The sequence below is a fragment of the Aspergillus fijiensis genome, assembly GCF_003184825.1.
Source record: "Aspergillus fijiensis CBS 313.89 unplaced genomic scaffold BO72scaffold_3, whole genome shotgun sequence".
In the NCBI taxonomy this organism is placed as follows: domain Eukaryota; kingdom Fungi; phylum Ascomycota; class Eurotiomycetes; order Eurotiales; family Aspergillaceae; genus Aspergillus; species Aspergillus fijiensis.
In genome coordinates, this window is record NW_024468979.1 from 173,493 (window position 1) to 194,042 (window position 20,550).

General features: G+C 56.1%; 8 protein-coding genes across 8 annotated transcripts; 3 read left to right on the plus strand and 5 right to left on the minus strand.

Moving 5' to 3' along the window:
- Window positions 1-301: 301 nt before the first annotated feature.
- Window positions 302-1,167, plus strand: BO72DRAFT_491607 (uncharacterized protein; the record flags this gene model as incomplete). Its single annotated transcript, XM_040948203.1, has 2 exons — window positions 302-585; window positions 651-1,167. 2 exons carry the CDS (start codon window positions 302-304, stop codon window positions 1,165-1,167), a joined length of 801 nt encoding a protein of 266 aa, XP_040805988.1.
- An 895-nt stretch (window positions 1,168-2,062) lies between these two features.
- BO72DRAFT_523865 (uncharacterized protein) lies at window positions 2,063-2,509 on the minus strand (the record flags this gene model as incomplete). The annotated part of the gene is made up of 3 exons (XM_040949810.1): window positions 2,063-2,227; window positions 2,279-2,328; window positions 2,391-2,509. 3 exons carry the CDS (start codon window positions 2,507-2,509, stop codon window positions 2,130-2,132), a joined length of 267 nt encoding a protein of 88 aa, XP_040805989.1. The 3' UTR covers window positions 2,063-2,129.
- A 751-nt stretch (window positions 2,510-3,260) lies between these two features.
- On the plus strand, window positions 3,261-4,577 carry BO72DRAFT_443984 (uncharacterized protein). The gene has a single exon (XM_040943716.1). The coding sequence runs from the start codon at window positions 3,530-3,532 to the stop codon at window positions 4,523-4,525; it is 996 nt and encodes a 331-aa protein (XP_040805990.1). The 5' UTR covers window positions 3,261-3,529; the 3' UTR covers window positions 4,526-4,577.
- Window positions 4,578-4,630: 53 nt separating this feature from the next.
- Window positions 4,631-5,849, minus strand: BO72DRAFT_491610 (uncharacterized protein; the record flags this gene model as incomplete). Its single annotated transcript, XM_040948204.1, has 2 exons — window positions 4,631-4,733; window positions 4,789-5,849. 2 exons carry the CDS (start codon window positions 5,847-5,849, stop codon window positions 4,631-4,633), a joined length of 1,164 nt encoding a protein of 387 aa, XP_040805991.1.
- Window positions 5,850-6,678: 829 nt separating this feature from the next.
- On the plus strand, window positions 6,679-10,760 carry BO72DRAFT_511463 (glycoside hydrolase family 55 protein; the record flags this gene model as incomplete). Its single annotated transcript, XM_040949406.1, has 5 exons — window positions 6,679-6,921; window positions 6,980-7,770; window positions 7,833-10,231; window positions 10,305-10,463; window positions 10,513-10,760. Coding segments are annotated over exons 1-5 (3,834 nt in total), but the record flags the coding sequence as incomplete, so codon positions are not given.
- A 663-nt stretch (window positions 10,761-11,423) lies between these two features.
- On the minus strand, window positions 11,424-14,943 carry BO72DRAFT_419853 (uncharacterized protein). The gene is made up of 5 exons (XM_040942681.1): window positions 13,547-14,943; window positions 13,378-13,495; window positions 13,283-13,320; window positions 11,756-13,233; window positions 11,424-11,710 (listed from the first exon to the last, which is right to left on the minus strand). The coding sequence occupies exons 1-5, from the start codon at window positions 14,728-14,730 to the stop codon at window positions 11,601-11,603; spliced, it is 2,928 nt and encodes a 975-aa protein (XP_040805993.1). The 5' UTR covers window positions 14,731-14,943; the 3' UTR covers window positions 11,424-11,600.
- Window positions 14,944-15,483: 540 nt separating this feature from the next.
- BO72DRAFT_511472 (uncharacterized protein) lies at window positions 15,484-17,720 on the minus strand. Its single transcript, XM_040949407.1, has 4 exons — window positions 16,696-17,720; window positions 16,322-16,660; window positions 16,114-16,256; window positions 15,484-16,054 (listed from the first exon to the last, which is right to left on the minus strand). The coding sequence occupies exons 1-4, from the start codon at window positions 17,470-17,472 to the stop codon at window positions 15,853-15,855; spliced, it is 1,461 nt and encodes a 486-aa protein (XP_040805994.1). The 5' UTR covers window positions 17,473-17,720; the 3' UTR covers window positions 15,484-15,852.
- Window positions 17,721-18,052: 332 nt separating this feature from the next.
- Window positions 18,053-19,684, minus strand: BO72DRAFT_523868 (uncharacterized protein; the record flags this gene model as incomplete). Its single annotated transcript, XM_040949811.1, has 4 exons — window positions 18,053-18,433; window positions 18,498-19,294; window positions 19,370-19,488; window positions 19,538-19,684. 4 exons carry the CDS (start codon window positions 19,682-19,684, stop codon window positions 18,342-18,344), a joined length of 1,155 nt encoding a protein of 384 aa, XP_040805995.1. The 3' UTR covers window positions 18,053-18,341.
- Window positions 19,685-20,550: the final 866 nt, after the last annotated feature.

Genomic DNA, 20,550 nt, shown 5'->3' on the forward strand with positions numbered 1-20,550 from the left:
GCTGAAACCAAAAAACGAACAGAATAGTCTGTCTGGAGCGGCTGGTTTGGGCTACGACTAGGCTCTTCCATGAGAGTTGTTTGTTGACAGGGACAATTGTACTACATTTGATGCGCAAGATCGACGGGCAGGAAATGCCCCGAGACGAAGATGAGGCACCCAGGCGTGGGAGAAAAACACCTGGCAGTATATAAAGAGGAGGATAAGCTGGTTGTGAAGGTGGTATACAACAAATCCTCTAGGTCTTGCATCTCAATTGACTCCTCGTCTCTTTTCTACCTAAATCACAACCGCTGCGACAATGGCACACGTGACCTATTCTGATGGCATTTCAATCCTTCAGTTGATCGTGTTCCCATTTCTTCTCGCGTGTTCCATCTACATCTGGAAACGAACAGGATGGAGAGCCGGGGGGCACACCTGGCGATTCGCTGTCATCCTATCTTTACTCCGTGTGGTCGGCAGCATATGCACACTGGCCCAGCTCAGTTTCACCTCGACCAATCTAAGAACTGCCGCAACAGTATGCAATTTAATCGGTATCGCGCCCCAGTCCCTGATGTATATGGGACTGTTGCAACAAATGTGAGTCAGAGACTCTGGCTCCCACCCGGATAGGCAGACATGCTAACAGTTGGGCGTTTCTCTAGTGATGTGGAATACCGAATCCCTCCCAAGCCCCTGCAATCCTTGTCCCTTATATCATTGATCGCCCTCATCATCGCGATCGTGGGGGTGGATAAGACAGAAAAGTCCGGCAGCATCAATGCACTCCTCAAGGCAGCCATGATCATCTTTCTCATCGTCTTTGCCGCCATCCTGGCGGCCACTGCTTGGCTGTTCAATGAGACAAAAGGCACCCTGAGACGATTCCAGAAAAAGCTGTTCCTCGGAGTCGCTCTGTCTGCTCCCTTTCATACCGTGCGCTTAATCTTTGCGGCGATCGCCGATCTGGGCCATTATGAGATCTTCCAGTCCTCCCTCAGCAGCAACCCTACCGACAGCAGTCTCACACTCTCGTTGTGCATGTCTGTGCTGGAGGAGATGATCGCTCTGACTATTGCCGTGGCCTTTGGTTGGTCTGCCATGCTCGAGCGAGACTTCGTTATTCCGGGAGCGGCAGTCCCTGGAGATTCTGAACAGGAGCAGAAGGTTGAGGGTGTATGATCTGGTGGATGCTCAGTGAGCTGTAGGATCTTCAGGCATTCATTTGTCTTTGGTGAAGGCCCGGTTTGATCATTTTCATGTACAGTACATGGATGCTGACATCATGCATAAACAAATAAGCCTACTATTGTAATGCGACTTCGCACTGCTCGTAAAACTTCCTGCGCTACTCGTTCTCCTCGTCCGGTAGGGGCTCTGGAGAATGGGTTAACCGAACTCTCTAGAGCCCTGGGATTAGGAATTTATTGATTAAATTGTACTAGTGTCGTGGCGATGGATGTGAAGTTCTTGTTGCAATAAAGTGCCCGATGCTTAGCTCGTTGTTGTGCCAGCATTGGCTGGGATATGGTGCACTGGATCTAGTTACATGGTCTACGTAGGTCACTTGCGAGAATCGGGAATTGGCTTATCATTTCCGCATTTCTTGATTCCACTTCTCTCAAGTTTGCCTTTAACATAAGGGAGATGCATTCATCCTGAGCTCCGCATGGAAGCCTGGTTCTTGTCAGGGAAGTACCCGCGTTAGACAAATCCAAGCAGTAGAAAAGCAAGGACAGCAAGCATGTTAAGCAACGATCAATAATGCACGGTTTGACGGGTGGATAAATATCTACATCGATCTCTCGGTCGGGTAACATGTCGCTTCCGGGCGAGGCAGGTCCTCGGGGTAGCTTAAGTACAGCTGTTTTGGAGTTGCATGTAGACTGCTTTCTATAGTCCATCTCATTTTGCTAGTAGCATGAAGCTGCCCTAGGACTGCGGGCAACTGACTCCTCATTAATGTGTATCATGCAAGGTGGCCTTCGATGTGTTAGGCCAACGCTGGTATAACAACATAAACGTCATCGGTCGCCGACCGGTATAAGCAAACCAAGACATTCCTAACGCAAATTCTCTCGCTCAAAGCCTCCCGGACCTTTCAATTTCAAGTCAACAAGCCCGGCCTTTCAATAGTCGAGCTCTTAACAGTACCAGCCAGGCACGCCGCTGATATCAGTGGCCACGAAGCCCCAGGGAGGGTTGCAGCCACCCTCGTCCGAGTTGAAGAGGTAGTACCATCCTTTGTCTTGATTAGCAAGAAATCCCAGTCATTCAAGCAATTGAGACTTACCATTGGCACAGCGGCAGTAAGAGGTGGGGATGCCGCAATCGGGGTCAGAACTATGACAAGGCAAGTCAGTACAAGGCGTAGGAGCTGCCAGGCCGGATAGAAGTGTGCGTACAAAGGGAAGCACCCGCTGTCACCGCGGGCGGCAAGGTCTGCGTTGCTGGTCTCCGCCGAGGGGAGGGCCATGACGGCGGTGGCGCTGAGGAGAGTGAGGAGGAGAGTAGGAAGCTGCATCTTGTTGAATCTTGGGAATGATGAGGATGGTGATGAGGAGAGTCGACGAGACAAGGAAGCCATCCGGCTTATATAGTGGTCGGAGGAGGCCTCAATCATGGTTTGGAAGGTTGAAGCATCTCGTCTGATACTCGCGCTAAGAGCTCATAGTCCCATTGCGAGGGAAAGGCAAGGCTCTGTCGGATTCTGCAGGAGTAAACGGCCTCCAACGCCGCCGGTCTTGGCACAGGCGAGTTATCTATACAGAATCGCTTGAGGCTGAAATGTCTCAGTCCGCAATCGCTTGATTGGTGAAGGATGTAGTCGCAGGATCGTGGAGTCAAGAGCTTGCATGATGGCTTGTGAATAGCCGAGAGAATACGAAGCTATTGATTGAATGCATGATTTGTGATGGATTAACCTGATTGTTTAGCAGGTCAACTAGGGCTAGAATAGGAAGGAGGAGCGATGCTCACCGCCCGGACCGGCACGAGGCAATTTGGAATTGACAAACCCTGAAGGAGTCAACCAGTAATTAACTTATCAATGAACCCTTAACCCTGAAAAATAAAAAAAAAATCGATAGTCGGTGGGGATAGTCAAGTACATTTCTTCATCGCCTCCACGCAGCTTGGCCTTCTTGGGCAAAGCTTAAACCCAACCGCATTTGACTGGCCGGAGTCCCCACAATCCTTCAACCATCGCCTGATAGCGCCCAGATAAAATAAACAATCAACGCTCACTTGCGCCTCCTTTCTTTCCCTCACCAAGTAAATCATGTCCTCTCCCTCAAAGCCATCAGGCTTAGACAGCTTACCCAATGAACTACTTCTAAAGATTCTGGAGCAATCTCCGGATATCTCCACCCTGTGGAGCCTCGTCAACACCTCTGCACGCTTTGCCGCACTATTCCAGGCTCGGGCGCTGGAGACCGTCGAGGCCGTGCTCGAGGCCACCGTCCCGTTGCAATCGCGAATTCTCATGCGGGCGGTGCTGTCCCTGCGCGCCGGAACCAGTTCATGCCGGGACTATTTCGACGCGATGGATTACCTGACGGAGAAATTCGAGCCCTGGCCGCCAGTGGTCGCCACCGCGGCCATCGTCCGGGATTTCGTGCGGCTCGCACACCAGGTCCATTTGCTCGCGCATTGGAGTCTCGATACCTGTCTCCAGCACTGTCTCTCCCGTCCACAGCTCTCACGACGCCAATATTGCCCGACATTCCGGCAGCCCACGTGGACGGAGGAGCAGCGCACGATTCTCGCGTTTTGGCGGCATGTGTGGTACCAGAGCCTCCGGCTTGCGGGCCGCCAAGGATTGCTAGAGTGGAGCCCCGCCGACCTCGACCGCTTGGCCACAGTCACCCCCTGGGAATACCCCATCCCCTCCTCGGGTATCTACCAGGTCTTGACAGTCATGGACTTCTTGAGCCGCCACGCTGCGGCTGATTCCGACACAAGCACCAATCTGGTGCTCCCGGATATCCCGGCACAGTTCCGGTTCGGATGGGCGTGTGCCCCTGCGCCCTATGCCAGCGCTTTGGCGCAAGAAGCGGAGGGGTTGAGTGCTGCAACCGAGCCGGACGAAGGAGCTCTCCAGCTGGAGGGCAAATTAGACGAGGAGGGGGAGAAAGCACTAGCCACTGAGATAGCCCAGGCTGCGGCGCCCTCCGCGCCTCCCCCTGAGGATGAATGCCGTCCCTGGCCGCCAGGCTACGCCTTTCGACCGGTACGAAATTACGGTGTACGAGCCCCCGGACGCGAGTGGCAAGATCTAGATGCGGAGCCCCTCGGGTTTCAGTTCTGGCGCAGTATGATGCACAACCCCCTGGCTGGTCGCGGCAAGTACATGGCCCTGCGAGCCTATCTGCCATACGGGTTAGTCTTGTGGGAGGAGCAGAGGATCACGGCGATGGGACTGTGGTCGCCACTGGGCGATCCATGCGATTATTACCGGCGGTGGTATGCCTTGTTAAGCGAGGAGGAGGTACAGCAGCACAAGGCAAAGATTCCTTTCTGTGGGGACACGGAGTATTGAGGGGCGAAGCCACCTTATCATTCGACTAAACACTATCTATCATCCAAGCAAGCTCTTCAGAATAATCGTACACTCTATCAAAGTTCCCCAAAACACATTCCCACCCTAGCTCTTCTCGTAGGAAGCAAAACCCGTGAAGAACTCAACAGGGGCCGACTTCTTGTTGGAAATCTTGTACTGCACATTTTGCGTGTAATCGTAGGCAATCCTATACATTCTTCATGTTAGCCTGAATTTCCATGGACTGGAAGTGGAGCACATACGCAGCATAGGCATAGCTCTGCGGGTTACGCATGGCGTATCTCTTGGTGAACGCTTTCTTCCCACTGCCTCGGCTCTCGTAGCCCGTCATCCGTTGAAACTGGTATTCCTCTCCAACGGAAGGGTACATGAGACTGTCGCCCCAGACTAGGTGGAATAGCTCGTGGAATATGGCGGTGGCCTGGGGGGCAACCTCGGCGATCGAGGTAATGGTGCTTCCGGTGGGAGGCGTGTGGTCCTCAAACAAACTGTTGGCGACCGCGGTCACGTCAACCGCGTGCAGGCGGCCGCCCTGTAGGGCCTTGGGACCGAGGTTGATGAGCGCCTTGTCGGTATCCATGAGGGTAAAGGCAATGGCCGAGGAGCCTGAGTCAAAGACGCCGACGGTGGGTGAATCCCCCCATTTCTTGTCAAAGGTGTAGGACTGGATTGAGTCGCTCCAGTAGGGATACTGGTCCTCGGCCTCGCTCGCGGACTTGCCCTGCGCAACGGCGTCCTTCTCTGCGATGGTCTTCGCCTGCTGCTGCTTCTGCACCATCAGCGAATCATCCTCAATGAGCACATTGCCCGATCCATCGGCCTTGGGGATGGTCTCTCCGTCGGCGTTGCGCAGCTCGCTCTTCATATCCTGCCGGATGCGCCACCCGTCGCCGTACAGCAGAAACGGCTTCGTCTTCTGAGCGCCGTTGTTGATCTTCCCGCCACTGGTGAGATAGGTCACCACGCCATTGAAGCGCTTCTGGATGGTTTGGAGATCCGACTCGCTGGGGGACATGAACAGGGAGTTCATCAGTCGCTCTGCCTCCGCCTTGCCGGCGAGGGCGTCCGTCGCAGCGGCCACCCCGGCGTTGGCGAGCGTGAGCGCATCGGTCAAGAGAGTCTGCAGGTCCGTGTCGGAGGGCAAACCTCCCACATCAGCTGCGCCGGGATCCGTACTATACTTGAACAGTTTGCTGAGCTTCGCGAGATCGCCATCCGCAGCAACCGCGGGCTGCCACCAGGAACTGGTAGCAAGCGCCGCGATGAGAAACGCAGGAGAGAAGACTTGACGCAGCCGCACCATCCTGAGGGCATGTATTCGGACTATGCAGTTGGATAGGATTCAAGCAGTTGGGGTAATCATATTCTATTTGACTAGTGCATCGTCGAACGTGTGTCTCTATCAGGTAGCTCAGCGTCTTCCCCCTTTTCTTGGACATTACACATGAGCGAAATCCCACAGATCCCAAGCTAGTGCCTTGAATCCCCAGCCCCTGAGCTAGCCGTTGATTTGGTTTTCCATGGCAGGATTGGATTTGAATAGCCTCATCCTGCAGGCACTGCTGTATACATTGAGTCGGCTTATGTCCGAGGCTGTCCGGTACTAAAGATTTAGCCGGTCTCCACCCCGTGCAATACGCTATGCCAAAACCATCTCTTTGGCCCCCAAATTGTCCCTCTATTGCAATCAAAAGTGGGCCAGGGACTTCCACATGGTCTGATTTGGCCCGAGTCATGCAGGGACCGCTCGTCTGGATGCCCTTCAGGGTTCGATGCGGCTCTGATAAGGGAAATGAGTCGGGCCAGAATGCTCCCCCCCCTGTCACCTAACCTTTCCCAAATGAGGCCATGTCCGAAGAAGGATTCCCTGTGTGATTGCTGTTGATCCACTCTTTCCACTAACAAATCCTAGTTACTAAGTCTTTGCACGAGCCGAGTGTTGCTGCATCTCATCGGATGCAGCCTCTCAAGGCTTGTATGCAGGAAGCACACTTCAGGACTATTCGGACCCTCTCCCCCTGACTTGTATCGCACAGGGGGACTAACCATGAACCACCGTCTTTGTTGTCGCATTTATTGACACCTTTCTCCCTCGATCATCATGGGTAGTCACTGCGAATTACCTCCGCACAGGCACCATGGTGTCATTTCACAGTTTGGGCCTCCTGTGGCTCGGAGCGCAATGTGTTACATCGGCCTCTGCGCATACGCATAATAGCCATGGGCACTTCCATCAGCGCCACGAGCGACAACAGTCGTCACATCTGGCTGCCTCTAGTCACGCTTTTACAATGGGAGGAGGGCCTGCGACGACCGTCTCGATTCCGCGCAAGCCGGTGGGAACCAGCCCGCCCTTGCCTCCCGGATCACCTCAAGTAGGTTGCCTGCTGCCACCGCGAGAAAGAAGGACGCGAGACTAATCCAATGCAACAGCCGCCGCCCGCATACATGCGGGATAATGTCAACAACTTCTTCGGAAGTGCGCCGGACCAAGGATCAATGACTGGCCCGGTCCTCACGCCGCTCAATGCCACGGCCGATGCAAAGATGCACCACGCTCGTCGCTCGACTGACGACTACTGGCTATCGAGTCTCGGATCAGATGGCTCCTCCCCCTTTGCCCCGTCCGGATACCAGTTCTTCCGGAACGTTATGGACTTTGGAGCCGTCGGAGACGGCGTCACCGACGACACGGCGGCCATCAACCGCGCGGTCGCCTCCTTCAGCGCCTCCGATGATTCCACCCTGCGCTGCGGCGAGGATTGTGGCTCCTCCTCCACGCTGGGCGCCGTGGTCTACTTCCCCGCGGGCACATATCTCATCAGCACGCCGATCGTGCAGTACTACTATACCCAGTTCGTCGGTAATCCGAACAGCAAGCCGGTCATCCAGGGATCGGAGAACTTCACGGGAATTGCCCTGTTTGACTCGGACTTCTACATTCCCGGGGGAAACGGCTCGGAGTGGTACATCAACCAGAGCAATTTCTACCGCCAGATCCGCAACTTTGTCTTCGACATGACCAGCATGAACTGGACCAACACCGACAACAACCAGACCTACGTGCCGGCCGGTGTGCACTGGCAGGTCGGCCAGGCCACCAGTATCACGAACTGTGACTTCAAGATGGCCGTTTCCGCTGCTGGCCAAGCTGCCACGGCTGTGGGGATCTACATGGAGAATGGCAGTGGAGGAATGGTCTCGGATCTGACATTTACGGGAGGGTGAGTGTGCTGCATAATTCCTTGCTTTTCTCATACTCTGCTAACACGAAGGAACTATTCAGAAACATCGGATTCCTCGCGGGCTCGCAGCAATTCACCGCGATCAACCTGCAGTTCACCTCCTGCCTGACGGCGATCAAGTCCGTCTGGAACTGGGGAATCAACTGGAAGAACATCTACGTGTTGTCGTGCTACATCGCCATCGATGCTACCGAGTACTCGGGGACCGGCGACCAGGGAACCGGGTCGATCTCGGTCGTTGACTCTCACTTCAACGGCGTGCCCTACGGCATTACGGTGGCACAGAAGGATGGCTGGCAGCCCCATATCGTGTTGGACAATCTGCTGGTCGAGAATTCCGCTGCGGTGGTCATGATCAGCGGAGGCGACACCATCCTTGAAGGGTCCACCGACGCCTTGTACTTCAACTCCTGGTCCATGGGCTACCGCTACCTGCCTGATGGCTCCGGTGGCAAGCAGACCGGCTTCCTTGATCCCGCGCCGGAGAAACCGGAGGCCCTCCTCGACAGCTCGGGGGCTTACTATCGCCGGGCCAAGCCGCAGTATGAGAGCGAGACCCCGATCGTCGCAACCAGCAATGGAATCTCCAATGATGGAACCGGTGATCAGACGGCTGCAATCAACAGTCTCCTAGCGAGCAATGTGGGCTCCGTGGTGTACTTCCCTGCTGGTGTATATCTTGTGGAAGATACCGTCAAGGTGCCGGTTGGAAGTAAGATCATTGGATCTGGATGGAGTCAGATCATGGGCACGGGGTCTGCCTTCGAGGACGAGGAGAGCCCCAAGGTCATGGTCCAGGTCGGTGAGGAAGGTGATGAGGGTGTCATCGAGATCACAGATATGCTTTTCACGGTCAAGGGTCCTACGGCTGGTGCTGTCTTGGTGGAATGGAACGTCCACGAAAGCACCCAGGGTAGCGCTGCCATGTGGGACAGCCACTTCCGCGTCGGAGGTACCACTGCCAGTGACTTAGGGCTGGATAACTGCCCCACCGGAGCCGGAGTTAGCAAGGACTGCATGGGAGCTGCTCTCTTGATGCATGTCACCTCGTCTGCTTCCGGCTATTTTGAGAATGTCTGGGGCTGGGTGGCTGATCACGATCTCGATAGCAAGTTGAACGCGGCTGCATCCGAGAGCACTGCCGGAATCCCGTTGAATGTGCAGACTGATGTTTCCGTCTACGTGGGTCGTGGGTTCTTGATCGAATCCCAGGGCCCGACCTGGCTGTATGGCACCGCCAGTGAGCACGCGCAGATGTACCAGTACCAGCTGGCCAATGCGGCCAACGTCTACTTGGGACACATGCAGACCGAGACTCCCTACTACCAGCCTTCCCCCGACGCCACAGGGCCATACACGGCTGGGGTGGGTAACTTTGCCTCGGATCCAACCTATGACAACTGCGACGAAGACGACTCTTCCTGCAGAGGGGCTTGGGCTCTGCGGGTGATCAACTCGACTGATGTACTAATTTACTCGGCCGGATTCTATTCCTTCTTCCAGGACTATGATGAGGGTTGCATCGACACGGAGACCTGCCAGCTGGCCCTTGTCGAGACCAACTACGCCGATGGACTGTACATCTACAACCTGTTTACCAAGGGTAACGAGCAGATCGTAAGCCCAGACGGCAGCCTTGCTCCGCTGATGTTCAACGACACGACGCGCAACGGCTTCACCAGCGAGATTGCCGCGTGGCTGGCACTCTCCACCGGCGGCTCAAATATCGGGTCCAACGGCAACGATTCGGGCATTGTCTACATTGACCCCATTATCTGGACCGAGTCAGACAATGACACTATTGTCCAATGCTATCCCCCGTGCACCTACGTGCTGCCGCCCACCACTTTGTCTTCGGCCACGACCTTTGTCTATCCGACCCTGACAACCGAGATCGGTGTTGGGTATCAGGTGCCGTATACCTTTACATACAACGGGACCATCAGCACAACCACCTCATATATCATGTCCACGACCACTTCCACAATCACCATCCCGGATGTGGTGACGTCTATCGTGCCCTTCTATAACGTCCCGATCGGTAACGGCACAACTTCCACCGTTATCACGCCGGAGCCCAGCATCATCCAGACCGCATTCAACATCACCTGGCCGGCCATGACCTACAACGGAAGCATCTACTCAAGCACCGTGGTACCCTTCTACCCCCCTCCCTGGCCCGGCACGACCGTCCCATCGGACGTGCCCACTTCAGCGACCGAGCCAACAAAGACAACGACCTCGTCCACAACCACGGCTGTTGGGATAATCATCCCCCCCGGAGGCACGCACCACGTCACGCACCACCGTGGCGAACCCAAGCCCAAGTGTACCAACAGGGCCGTGTGTGGTGAGAGCTGCCATGAGGGGATCTTGGGAGGCTTGAACGCCATCTTCAATGTTTGTGAGCATTGCTGGACTAACTGCGGAGGAGGTAAATGTACGTATCATTGTTTATTCAAAGCTTTGTACGATGCCCTTTTCGCCTGACTAACTGACAATCCAATCTGCAGCGCCGAACAAAAACGGCAATGACCCTAACAGACCGAAACCTGTGCCCACCGGCACCCCGGGCGACGAGGACGAGGAATGCGAGACCTCGACCTACAGCTCCTGCAACGTGGCCTGCGTGACCCAGGCCTCTACGAGCTCCTGCTCTACCTCGTGCAAGGGTAAGCCAAATACTGTGATCTATGTCATAGCTTCACCGACTGACGATAGCAGATGTGGTCGGCTGCGACACCACCGCCACCACAACCTCGGACATCTACTCGGCCGCCCCCGTGCTCCTCGGAGGCGTCGAGCCGTGGGACGACTACAACGACGACATCTACACCGCCGACTGGGATGCCGCATGGTCCATCTACAGCGCCTACGGAACAGCCACAGCCGCTCCCGGGGCAGCGACGACCACGACGGGGCCCACGGCCACAGCCGGACAGCCCAGCACCACGACCGCCACGACCACCGGAGCCAACAGCTCCCCAACCCTAGGCTGCACGCCGCACCAAGACCCGGACTCCGGCAGCTCCGACACCAACTGCGTGTGCCCGGGCTACGACGGGTACCTGCCGACCCTCGGGGGCTCCGCAGGTCTCTGCGGCTACACGGCCCTCCCCTCCAGCACCTCCAGCACCGCGCCACCTACCACCCAGAACAACAACCCTTATCCCTTCACCTCGACCGACTTCTGGGGCGACGTCATCGCCTGCGAGTCCTCCACCACCACCAACTACGCGGGCTACGACTTCACCTTCTGCGCCGGCTCCAGCACCACCGAGAAGTCGGTGACGGTCACGCAGACGGCGACGATCGCCACCTCGGTGCTGAGCAACCTGTGCGAGGGCGGCGACTACTACTCGTGCGTCTCCGACATCATCTCGTTCGGCATGGCCTCGTGTCCCGGTCTGCCCCGCGCCCATGCCGCGTGCCAGCGGCAGGTCTTTGAGAACGCCCAGCTCGAGTGCGAGCGGCTGTGTACCATGACCGCCACCTCGTATACGACCACCATTACCACGGTGCCGGCGTAGGTGCTTTGTCTATGCGGTTTCTTCTTCTCTAATGGGGTTGGAAATAGGCTTGGAGATATTTTAGTTGGTTATGGGATTTAGCTTTACTTCGAATTGTATAGTATTGATTTTAGACTTTGTGTTCACAATGCAGGAGTCGGCAATAGTTTGGGAAGCAGCACTCAACGGCCGTTACTAGACTATGCTAGACAGATATCGTCGTTACAGTGAACAATAATAACCAGTGTTTATGCCTTATATCCCAGAACCATCCACAGGCCGTCAGAAAATCCAACCACCCTAAGAAGCGTCCGGCCAACACTCGACAACAGCACTTCTCTCCCCATCAACCGTCAAAACCACACTCGCCCCCCACTCCAACGGATTCCCCTCATACACCACAAAATCCCCTCCATAACCACCGTCACCACCCCCACCCCCACCCCCCTCAACACCCGCACGACTGCCCACATCCAAACGCAAAATCTCGCGCACCTCCCGACTCACCAAATCCACCGCCCTCTGCTCCGACAGCCCGGCCACCTTGGCCGCAAACCCGGCATCGACCCCGAGATTATGAATCCCGGAATCACTCCACCCGGCCTGCGCCAACCCGACCTTCACTCCAGCCTCGAGCAGCACCTTCAATCCCGCCTGAGTCAGCGGATCGCCCACCACCGCGTCCTTCACCTCCCACGTATCCGGGTTCGGACGGAGGCCCGTGAACAGCACCGGGACGCGGGCGGCGGCCAACTCGCGCGCGACGAGCGGCGCCTCGGTCGCGCCGAAGAGGATGAGGTCGGTGGCCGGGAAGTCGCGCTTCAGCTGCACCAGGTGCAGGATGTCGTGGTGGTTGAGGACGTGGATGATTAGCGGGAGGGTGCCGTTCGCGACCTGGGTGTACACTTCTGTGTCTTGGGGGTGTTGTTCAGTCGAGGAGGAGGAAGGGGGGGAGGAGGAGGGGTGGTGACTTCCTGCGAGCAAGCGGCGGAGGAGGCCGATCTGCGAGGAGATGGTGGGCGTGCTTGCGGTCTTGCCGATTTGGCCGATGTGGATGTGCAGGCCTACGTCTGGCTGGAGGATTGCGCGGTCGAGGAGGGTTTCCGACTCGCTGGTGCTGGTTTCATCGGCTGGGATGTTGTTGGTCGAGCTGGGACTCACTTTGAAGGCGACGGAGACTCCGCGCAGGAAGACGGGGACGTCGGCCGTCACGAGCGGGGCGGTGATGGCGGTGGTGATGCCCCCCAGTTTCGCGCGTGCGAGGTCCTTGCTCCCCCCCGGGTGGAGGCCGTGTTTCGCATAGATGATGGTCTTGGGTGTTGACCCTGACACAATACCGTCGCCCGTGGAGGGCTCCATGATGATGTCCTGAAGGCCCAGGCCGGTGGTTACGGCGGTTAGGCCGGGGAGGATGTGGCCGTTTTGGAGGTGGATTGCTGTGCTGTCGGCGGCGGCGGCGGCGGCGGCGGCGGCGAGACACTCGCTTGCGGGGCCGAGGCAGGCAATGCGACCGGCGGAGAGGACGAGGGTGAGGTTGTCCGCGTTGGACTGCGGGTGGAGGTCGGGGATTAGGGCTTTGGTGATGCCCGTGATGATGAGGTTGCCGTCTGCGCGGGAGGCTTGGGCGCACACTGAGCTTCTCTCGGTGAGGATCGGCCGTTGACGGCTTGAGGGGGCACACAGTGTAGTTTGGATGGACTTGGCCTGGTCAATGGTCGTGTTGAGAGTGGCGCGTCCATCAATGTAGACTTGTAGAGGCGTGGCGCCGTTGCCGAGTGGGTGCGAGTCCCAGACGACCAGATCAGCGTCGTAGCCCGGTCGGGCGTAGCCGATGCGGTGGGCCAGCTCCAGGGACCGGGCGGGAATACTTGTCACAGACTGCAGGGCCTGAGCCTCGGGGAGACCGAAAGAGTGCGCTTCTGCGGCTTGAGATCTGCTGCAGGTGAGCCCCGGGTACGTGTAGCATAGTTGTATCGACTTACAGGAGATACTTTGCGTTGAGAAACTCATTCGAGCCGTCCTGACGAATTCGATGAGCCATTGAAAAGTCTCAACTCCGTAAGGTGTCCTAGCTTACCGACTTATAGGCCACCGGGACCCCATGTTCAGTGAGAATTCTGCCCGCATAGAGGGTAGCATCGTATGCTTCGTGCTTGTAATGCGCAAAGTGCGAAAATGTGGCGACGGTGATGTTCCTGCTTCAGCTCAGCCACAACGTTCAGTGATGAAGAACACGGTTCACCTACTGGCCACTGTTCTTAATCGTGTCTGGAACCCTCCAGGCTTCCAGCGCGTGATGGAAAGCCTGGATACGGAACCCAAACTCTTCACTGTGGCGAAGCATGGCCTCGATGTCCTCACTCTCGTAACAATGAATGTTAATGCCCACCTGCCCGCGCAGCATCGCGACCGATGACTCCAACGCGATATCAGTCGGCAAGCCTCCGTCCTTCACGAGGTCCGCGATCGCCCGCTCATCGCCCGTCTCATAGGCCGCGGCGGCGGCCAGACACCAGTCATCCTGCTTGACAAGAAGCTGTCGCGCACTGTCCATCTGCTTGCGGAACAGGAATGCGTTTCCCATGCGCGTGTGGCCGTAGACGTCCTTGGGGTTCTCGCCACAGGCCATCTTCATGTACCGCCGTCGTTCCTCCTTGGGCACGCCATGCTCGAGCAGGAGCTCTTCCACCAGCTCCTCCCCGGCCTCGTCACGCCGGACGTTCTTCACGGGCACGGCCTCGCCGCCCATGATGTTGGCGGAGCCAGGCAGAATCAGCGACGAGGTGACGCCACCGGAGGCGACGATCGCAGCGACCGGGTCGTAGGCTTTCAAGGCATCCAGGGCCCTTACGTAGGGGGTCAGCGGGCCGAAATCCGGGTGTACCTCGTTGACATCTTCGACCGCGTGAACGTCCGGGCTGGAGCCTGCGATGTGGTGCGAGTGCATGTCCACCAGTCCCGGGGTGACGAATCGGCCTTCGAGGTCGAGGACGAGGGCCTCGTGGACTTCGGGCATCGAGTCATGTTGAGCGGTAGGAATGATGTGTGTGATGATGCCTCTGTGGAAGGTGATGTCGACGGGGTGGTCGAGGGTGTGGTCGCCATCGAAGAGGGTCGCGTTGCGCAGAACAACCGCTTGGCTCTGCCCCGTCTTGGCGCTCCAACGTGGGTTGCCTCGATTGAGCCCTGTCGGCTGCTCGTATTCAACGGGCGGGCGGTGCAACGCAGAACATGCTTGAAGATGATGTTCTAGTTGCTCCAGACGGTGCTGCGACAGCTTTTGCGTTGCCGAGTGGTCCGAGGATAGCAGTCGAGGGAAGAGGGCGAACTGGGTCCACAGGAAGATGATCATTGCGGGGATGAGATACACGCCCCGTCGTCTGAAGCTGGGCGGCGGTGGAGACCGGCCAAGTTCAGCCGGTTGGCCCATTGGGATGTTGCTCTTCAATTGATGGGATTTATGTTTATCACTGTGTCTGAAAAAGGACAGAGGGACAGAATGGGTGGTTGTTGGGGGAAGAAGAGTGTCGGCGATCGGCTGGGGTTTTGTTGTGTCAAACGCGCTTATCGTCCTCGATATGACGTGCTGCTCTAGCGCTAATAACAGTATCTTGCATCAGTCGCGCCTTATTAATCCAAGCAAGGGACAGTAACTATCTGGAAGTGCTGGACTCGATGAGTCAGAAATTGACCGAAAATCATATGAACTGGTGCAGGGATGATGCCCTCCGGATTCCGCCGGAGATCCGAGACGCTCATTGCGGCCGCCAAGACCGTGATATCTACGCAGTAGCAACCAGCAATCTTGGTGTTGAGCCAGTATATCAATATGATCTGAAAGCCTGACTACTAGGAGACTCGGAGACGTGTCATTTGTAGTCATGGAGGCATGGCCACGAGGTCAATCATGTCGGATTTCGTACACTGTGCTGCGTACTTTCAATGCCAACAGAAAGGGCATTGGCGGCGTCTACTGCGTACAGCGCGTCTCGGCTTCTCGTCGGCTGGGCGGCTCGACCCGACTCCCAAATCAATTGCATCAATAGAGTCTGTCAGCAAAGCTGCCATGGCAGGTTCAGGTTTTCCGCTCTAATGTCGGCATGATTTACACGTGACTTCTTAGTGCTAAGATAGGAATGCATAATAATAATAGTCTAAGTGACTTGGAATCTCTTTCAGGTATTGCTGTGCCAGTCCTGAATAGACCGCCTTTTGTGTTAAGCGCGCTAAACTACTTTTAGACCCTGGAACGTATCCACAACCTTCCATGGCAGGCTTGCTGACAGTTTCTAGTTCCAACTCAAAGAGATAACTTGGTGTTCGCTAGGGGTTCGAAAAGCTTCAGATAAACCATTCAGTCGCTAGGCTTGGAGATAGATATGACATTAGTGGCAAGTTGTACTTGAGCTTGACAGGGAAGATATCTACCATCGGAATCCTAGAACATTCACCACTGATCGAACAACCAACGAACATCGAATTTAGAAGAGGGGGTGGGTGTATTGTCTCCCGGGAAGTATTTGAAGCGTACGCAAGTGAAAAGACAAAGCATTCACAATCTTTCTTTCAAGACTGCCGCTGCCTGCAAATCTTGTTTTGCCCTCTCGAGCTCAGCTTCTGTGGGCATATTCACCACCATGAGGTACAACACGTTTTCCTGTAACAGGCGCTTCTGGGGCTTTCCCCTCAAGCCCCGAGCCCTTTGCTCGTCCAGTTTGCGCTGCGCCTTTTCCCACCTCCGCTTCGCACGGAGCCTGTCAGAGTCAGATGAGATCACTCTAACCACATGAACACTGCCGAGATGAAAACTCACGGCTCTGCTCGCAGCTTTCCCCCGGTGGTGAGGGTAGCCAGGTGTTTGTTTCGTTGATCATTCGGGTCACTCAACTTAGACTTGAACTGTGGGGCTGCATCGCCCATGGCCTTCACGAGTGTTGAGTTAGGATTGTTGAATGCCTACGTGACCGTCGTATCAGTCGGCGGGTGAAAACCAAAGCAACGGCTGCCTCAGAACTTATTACAAAGTCGGCCTGTGCGCGACGGTCAAAATAGTCGGCAAGCCACTTGCCCGTGCCCTTGGCCTTATCCTTGAATCTGAGCGCCGCGTTGCTGGCGGACTCCCTGCCCTGCGCATACTCGTCGATCATCTCACGCGCCACCCGCTCGATCTCTGGAAACACCAACGGGGCACACATGAACCGCATCTCCGCCTCGCCACGAGTCGTCCCACTCGTTTCACGGAGCCGCTTCGTCGCCTTCTCCTTCCACCCTTCTTCCCCCTTACCCTCCGCAGAAGAGCCGGAAGAACCACCGTATTTGGCGACCGCCTGGGCCCCCAGATCCACCGTCTTTGTCCCTACCTCCGTATTTCCCGGGATGTAGACTCATACTGCACAATCAACACATACAAGCCGCGCGGCATGAAGAGCTCTCGATTCATCTGATCTAGGAATCTATTCGTCCGCCACCGCTCCTGCATCTCCCGCCCGGCCATGGCAGCAATCTGCACCGCCTGCGCTACGCCCGCAACCAGCAGATCGGGATAGATGCCCGCGACCCCGGCAGCGATACTGAGGACCTCCAGAACAGGCGACGCCTGCGCATGCGTGTGCAGATCCTTTAAGAACCGGAGAAAGGTGGTCTGATCGACGCCCGCATTCTGCAGAACGGGGGTGTAGGCGCGCACGAACCCGCGGGTTTTGGACCGCGGGCGGCGCTGCGGGAGAATCACGGGGAAGGGGAGCTTCTTGCGGGTGGTTGTCGCTGCTCTTGCTGTTTGGTTCCCGTGGGTGTCGTTGTTGTTGTTGCTACCTTCCTCATCTTCCTCATCAGAGGTCATCATCTCATCCAGTGCCCAGTCCTGCTCGTCGTGGTCGACCCCATCGTCATGGACGAGGGTATGCGTGGGTTCCTCGTCCTCGTCGGCGGGGAGCGCATGCCCGCTCGCAATCAGTCGGTCGGCGTGCTGCGGCGACAGTTGGACTAGCACGGGATCGTTCTCGTGCTTGGCCTTCTTGATCCGGTGCTCGTTGATGGCTTCGCTGGCGAGTCCGAAGGGCGTGGCGATCAGCTTGACGACTTTGCCGATCGCGAGCAGGTGGATGGGTTGGTGTTTGAAGGCGTTGACGTTGTACCCGTCATGCGGGTCGTAGCCGTCTTCGTAGCGGGCCATGTTTGGGGATGAATGTCATTTGATGGTTTCTGTGCTTTGAGACCTCTGGGTAGGAGAGGGGAGAAGTTCGAATTATATTCGTTTCGAACTTGGCTCCATCTCGAAGGGCAACATATTCAACCTGGCGATGATGCATACTGTTCAAGTGTTGCATACTGCATACTCTATTGAGCCATGATTGCGAGGGGCTGTGCGTCCTCTTCTTCTCCGCGAGTGGATTCGGCTCAGCACGCTATGTAATGATTGTCCAATCAGCATGCTCGAAGTGGAGCACCGGGGCTATAGCCCAGCCCTATATAAATGGCCGATAACGGCTGGCAGAGCCACATGGCGGACGTGCCCAGCGATTAAGCTTCCTGAAGGGGTCCAAGCCAAGGGTGCTTGGTAGCCTTGGTTCGGTCTATCGGCAGGGTCCCGGCCGAGTCCTTTCGTCTTCTGTCTGATTGCTTGCCATCTTCAGGGGTTGGCATCCTTCCGACCTGGGAGGGAGGGTGCATCGGAGGTGAATAAGCCACCTGCGTCAGTCTACGTTGATCTTTGCTCTACAGTATCGGAGCCCCGTGCTCTGAACATTGCCCATTGACGTGGTATACTGGATCCATGAGCAGATGCCTTTGTGGTGAGGTATAACCATCCACAGGAAGAGGAGGTGGAGTGGAAATGGAGTCTTTAGCGCACGTGTTGAGGATGCGGTGTACTTGCTTGATCGGAAGAACTCGGAAGAGATGAGAGAAGTGAAAATGAAAGTGTACGATGGCTCCAGGACAGCCCGCTGATGCCCTGCTACAACAAGGAATCATGGCCCCACATTTTGGCTGCATCGTTGGGAAGGGAATGAGTGAGGAGACCTGAACGCCTCCGACGCAAGATCAATTCTCTTCCCTCACCTCGACCGCTACCCTCTTGACCCCGACCTGCACCAAGCCCTCATAGCGCGGTCCACCCACCCCTTCCAGCGTTTCTACACAACATCATTAGCAACAAATCAAACCATCACCAATGTTATGTCCATAGAAAATACTCACGTGTCAATGCTTTCACCAGGGTGATCGACGTCGACGCCAACAGCGCCAGCGGGACGATCTCCGCAAATGTCCACGCCGTCTTCTCTTCGCCCAGTCGATACCACTCCTCGATCTCCATCCCCGCCCGCAACGAGTTATACGTCTGGTACGCCCAGACCGTCAACGCCAGGGTCGCCACCGAGACCGTCGCGGCCAGAAACAGCTTCACCCAGCGCAGCCACCGGTGCAGATCCACCTCCCGCGCCTCCAGCCAGTTGACCCCGGCAATCACAGCAGTGAAGCCCATGAAAACGATCAGAGCGATGTACTGCCCGAACGCACTGGACCGCCCAGCCTGGGAAAAGATCTCCGTCCCGCTGGTATTGGTTTTGGTCGAGTTGAGGTGGGTGACGAACTCCCCCGCGTCAGCGAGGCCGAGCCAGTCGCTGGCATTCATGTTCATGAAGCAGCAGGCGGGCATGATGGCCAGCGAGCTGGGGCGGGTGGGGAAGGCGGCGCGGTTGCGGGCGGAGAAGATCATGCTGATGAGGACGATCTGCGTGATCAGGGCCGCGCACCGGTAGAGGGCGAGGAGCTTGCCCTTGTGGATGAAGGTGGGGATGCTGACCAGGGTGTTGAGGTGGGTGACGAAGGACATGAGCAGCATCGCGCAGACCAGGTCGTAGTGATAGGCGGAGATGGTGCAGGCTTGCTCGCTCAGGGCGAAGATCAGCGCGAAGCCGGTTGTGAGTTGTTGGTCGCTGAGGGTGTGCAGGAGCTGCTCGATGGTGTGGGCGATGCGGCGGTAGTATCTCGTTCTGTTAGGGGGTTGTATCATTAGCGAGGGTTCGAGGTGGTGAGCCTTTTCGGGTCTTCGCAGGGTTGGTACATACTCTCTTATCGCGTTGTCTGTGTCTCTGTACTGGTTCCAGTAGATGCAAGCCTTGTCGATGAGCAAGACGAAGGCGGCTCCTATGGCCACGACTGAGGTGATGATGAAGGCTTTGACTAGCTGCATATGGTCAGTTACTGTTCAGCTTATGCACGGTTGAGCAATGTACCCCAGGCCCGGTGATAGACGTGTTTGGACTCAGCTTTTGAGAAGTGGTCAGGTCGGTAGCATTGGTGTACAGGGCGAAGTCGCAGGTCACATTGTGACCCTGTGCTTGGCAACTCGACTGACTGCTTGGGATGTTCCAATCTAGCATTCTGATGGGTGATTGTTGAATCAGACTCTATATCGTGGTAGTAAGACAGCAATGCGAGCCCAAATTCAGTACTTCACGAATCTCCTACAACTTTATATTCATTATCGACACCATTTGCCATGCTGTTGATGGCTTGATGGCTCAGTCTCCAGCCGGACGATGCGGACATGAAATCGCAAGGCTGCCAAGAGCATCTGACTGCCATTGTGATGTTGTTTCAACTCAGTGACTGGCCGCCACAGTTCGTATTGTAAGATTTGATGCCGGCAGCCTGGATTGTGCCTGGGACTATACCTTTCTGGTAGACTCCGCCCGATGCACGTTCAAACCCCGAAGAGACTAACCGAAACAGGCTTCATGTTGCTAGCGCGGTGCCTGAAGGATTCGGAGCCATGGAACTCTCCATAGCCCGGGCCCGGCCCCGAAGACCAGTTTCCCGTTTGGGCAACTACTGCCCCATTCTGATTAGATCTGCATACGGTCTGGTGGCTGAACTGAGGTGAATTCAGTCAACGCAAGGCTGAAACTGCCTGAGTGTCACCCACACTGCGGAAAAGCCGGACTCAATTCTATATCGTCACAGTATTATAACCAGGGAACAGTAGCCCAGTCAATAGGCAGTTCCAGGGGCAATCGTGTGGCTTTTGTGCTACATTCTGCTTTTCATCAGAGATTCGCTCTCTATGTTCGAGACGGTAGAAGTATAATGTTTCCTCTGAGCCCCAATTGTTCTGTATACTGGTATTTCCTTATCATATGTATCAAACTTGTATCTTCTCTACTGAACAATATTCTCCGACATACACAGCCCCACAGTAATCAGTGGATTCTACTCCGAAACCCAAGCGAACTCATCTGTCGACAGA

Coding starts and splice junctions, on each gene's coding strand:
- BO72DRAFT_443984 (XM_040943716.1), top strand. CDS start 3,530: ATGGATTACCTGACGGAGAAATTCGAGCCCTGGCCGCCAGTGGTCGCC.
- BO72DRAFT_511472 (XM_040949407.1), bottom strand. CDS start 17,472: ATGGCCCGCTACGAAGACGGCTACGACCCGCATGACGGGTACAACGTC. Junction 16,661..16,695: donor GCGGCTTGTATGTGTTGATT/GTGCAGTATGAG, acceptor GGAAATACGGAG/GTAGGGACAAAGACGGTGGA. Junction 16,257..16,321: donor GTCGCGCACAGGCCGACTTT/GTAATAAGTTCT, acceptor ACGGTCACGTAG/GCATTCAACAATCCTAACTC.
- BO72DRAFT_419853 (XM_040942681.1), bottom strand. CDS start 14,730: ATGGGCCAACCGGCTGAACTTGGCCGGTCTCCACCGCCGCCCAGCTTC. Junction 13,321..13,377: donor TCCCGGTGGCCTATAAGTCG/GTAAGCTAGGAC, acceptor CGAATTCGTCAG/GACGGCTCGAATGAGTTTCT. Junction 11,711..11,755: donor GGATGTGGGCAGTCGTGCGG/GTGTTGAGGGGG, acceptor GTGGTTATGGAG/GGGATTTTGTGGTGTATGAG.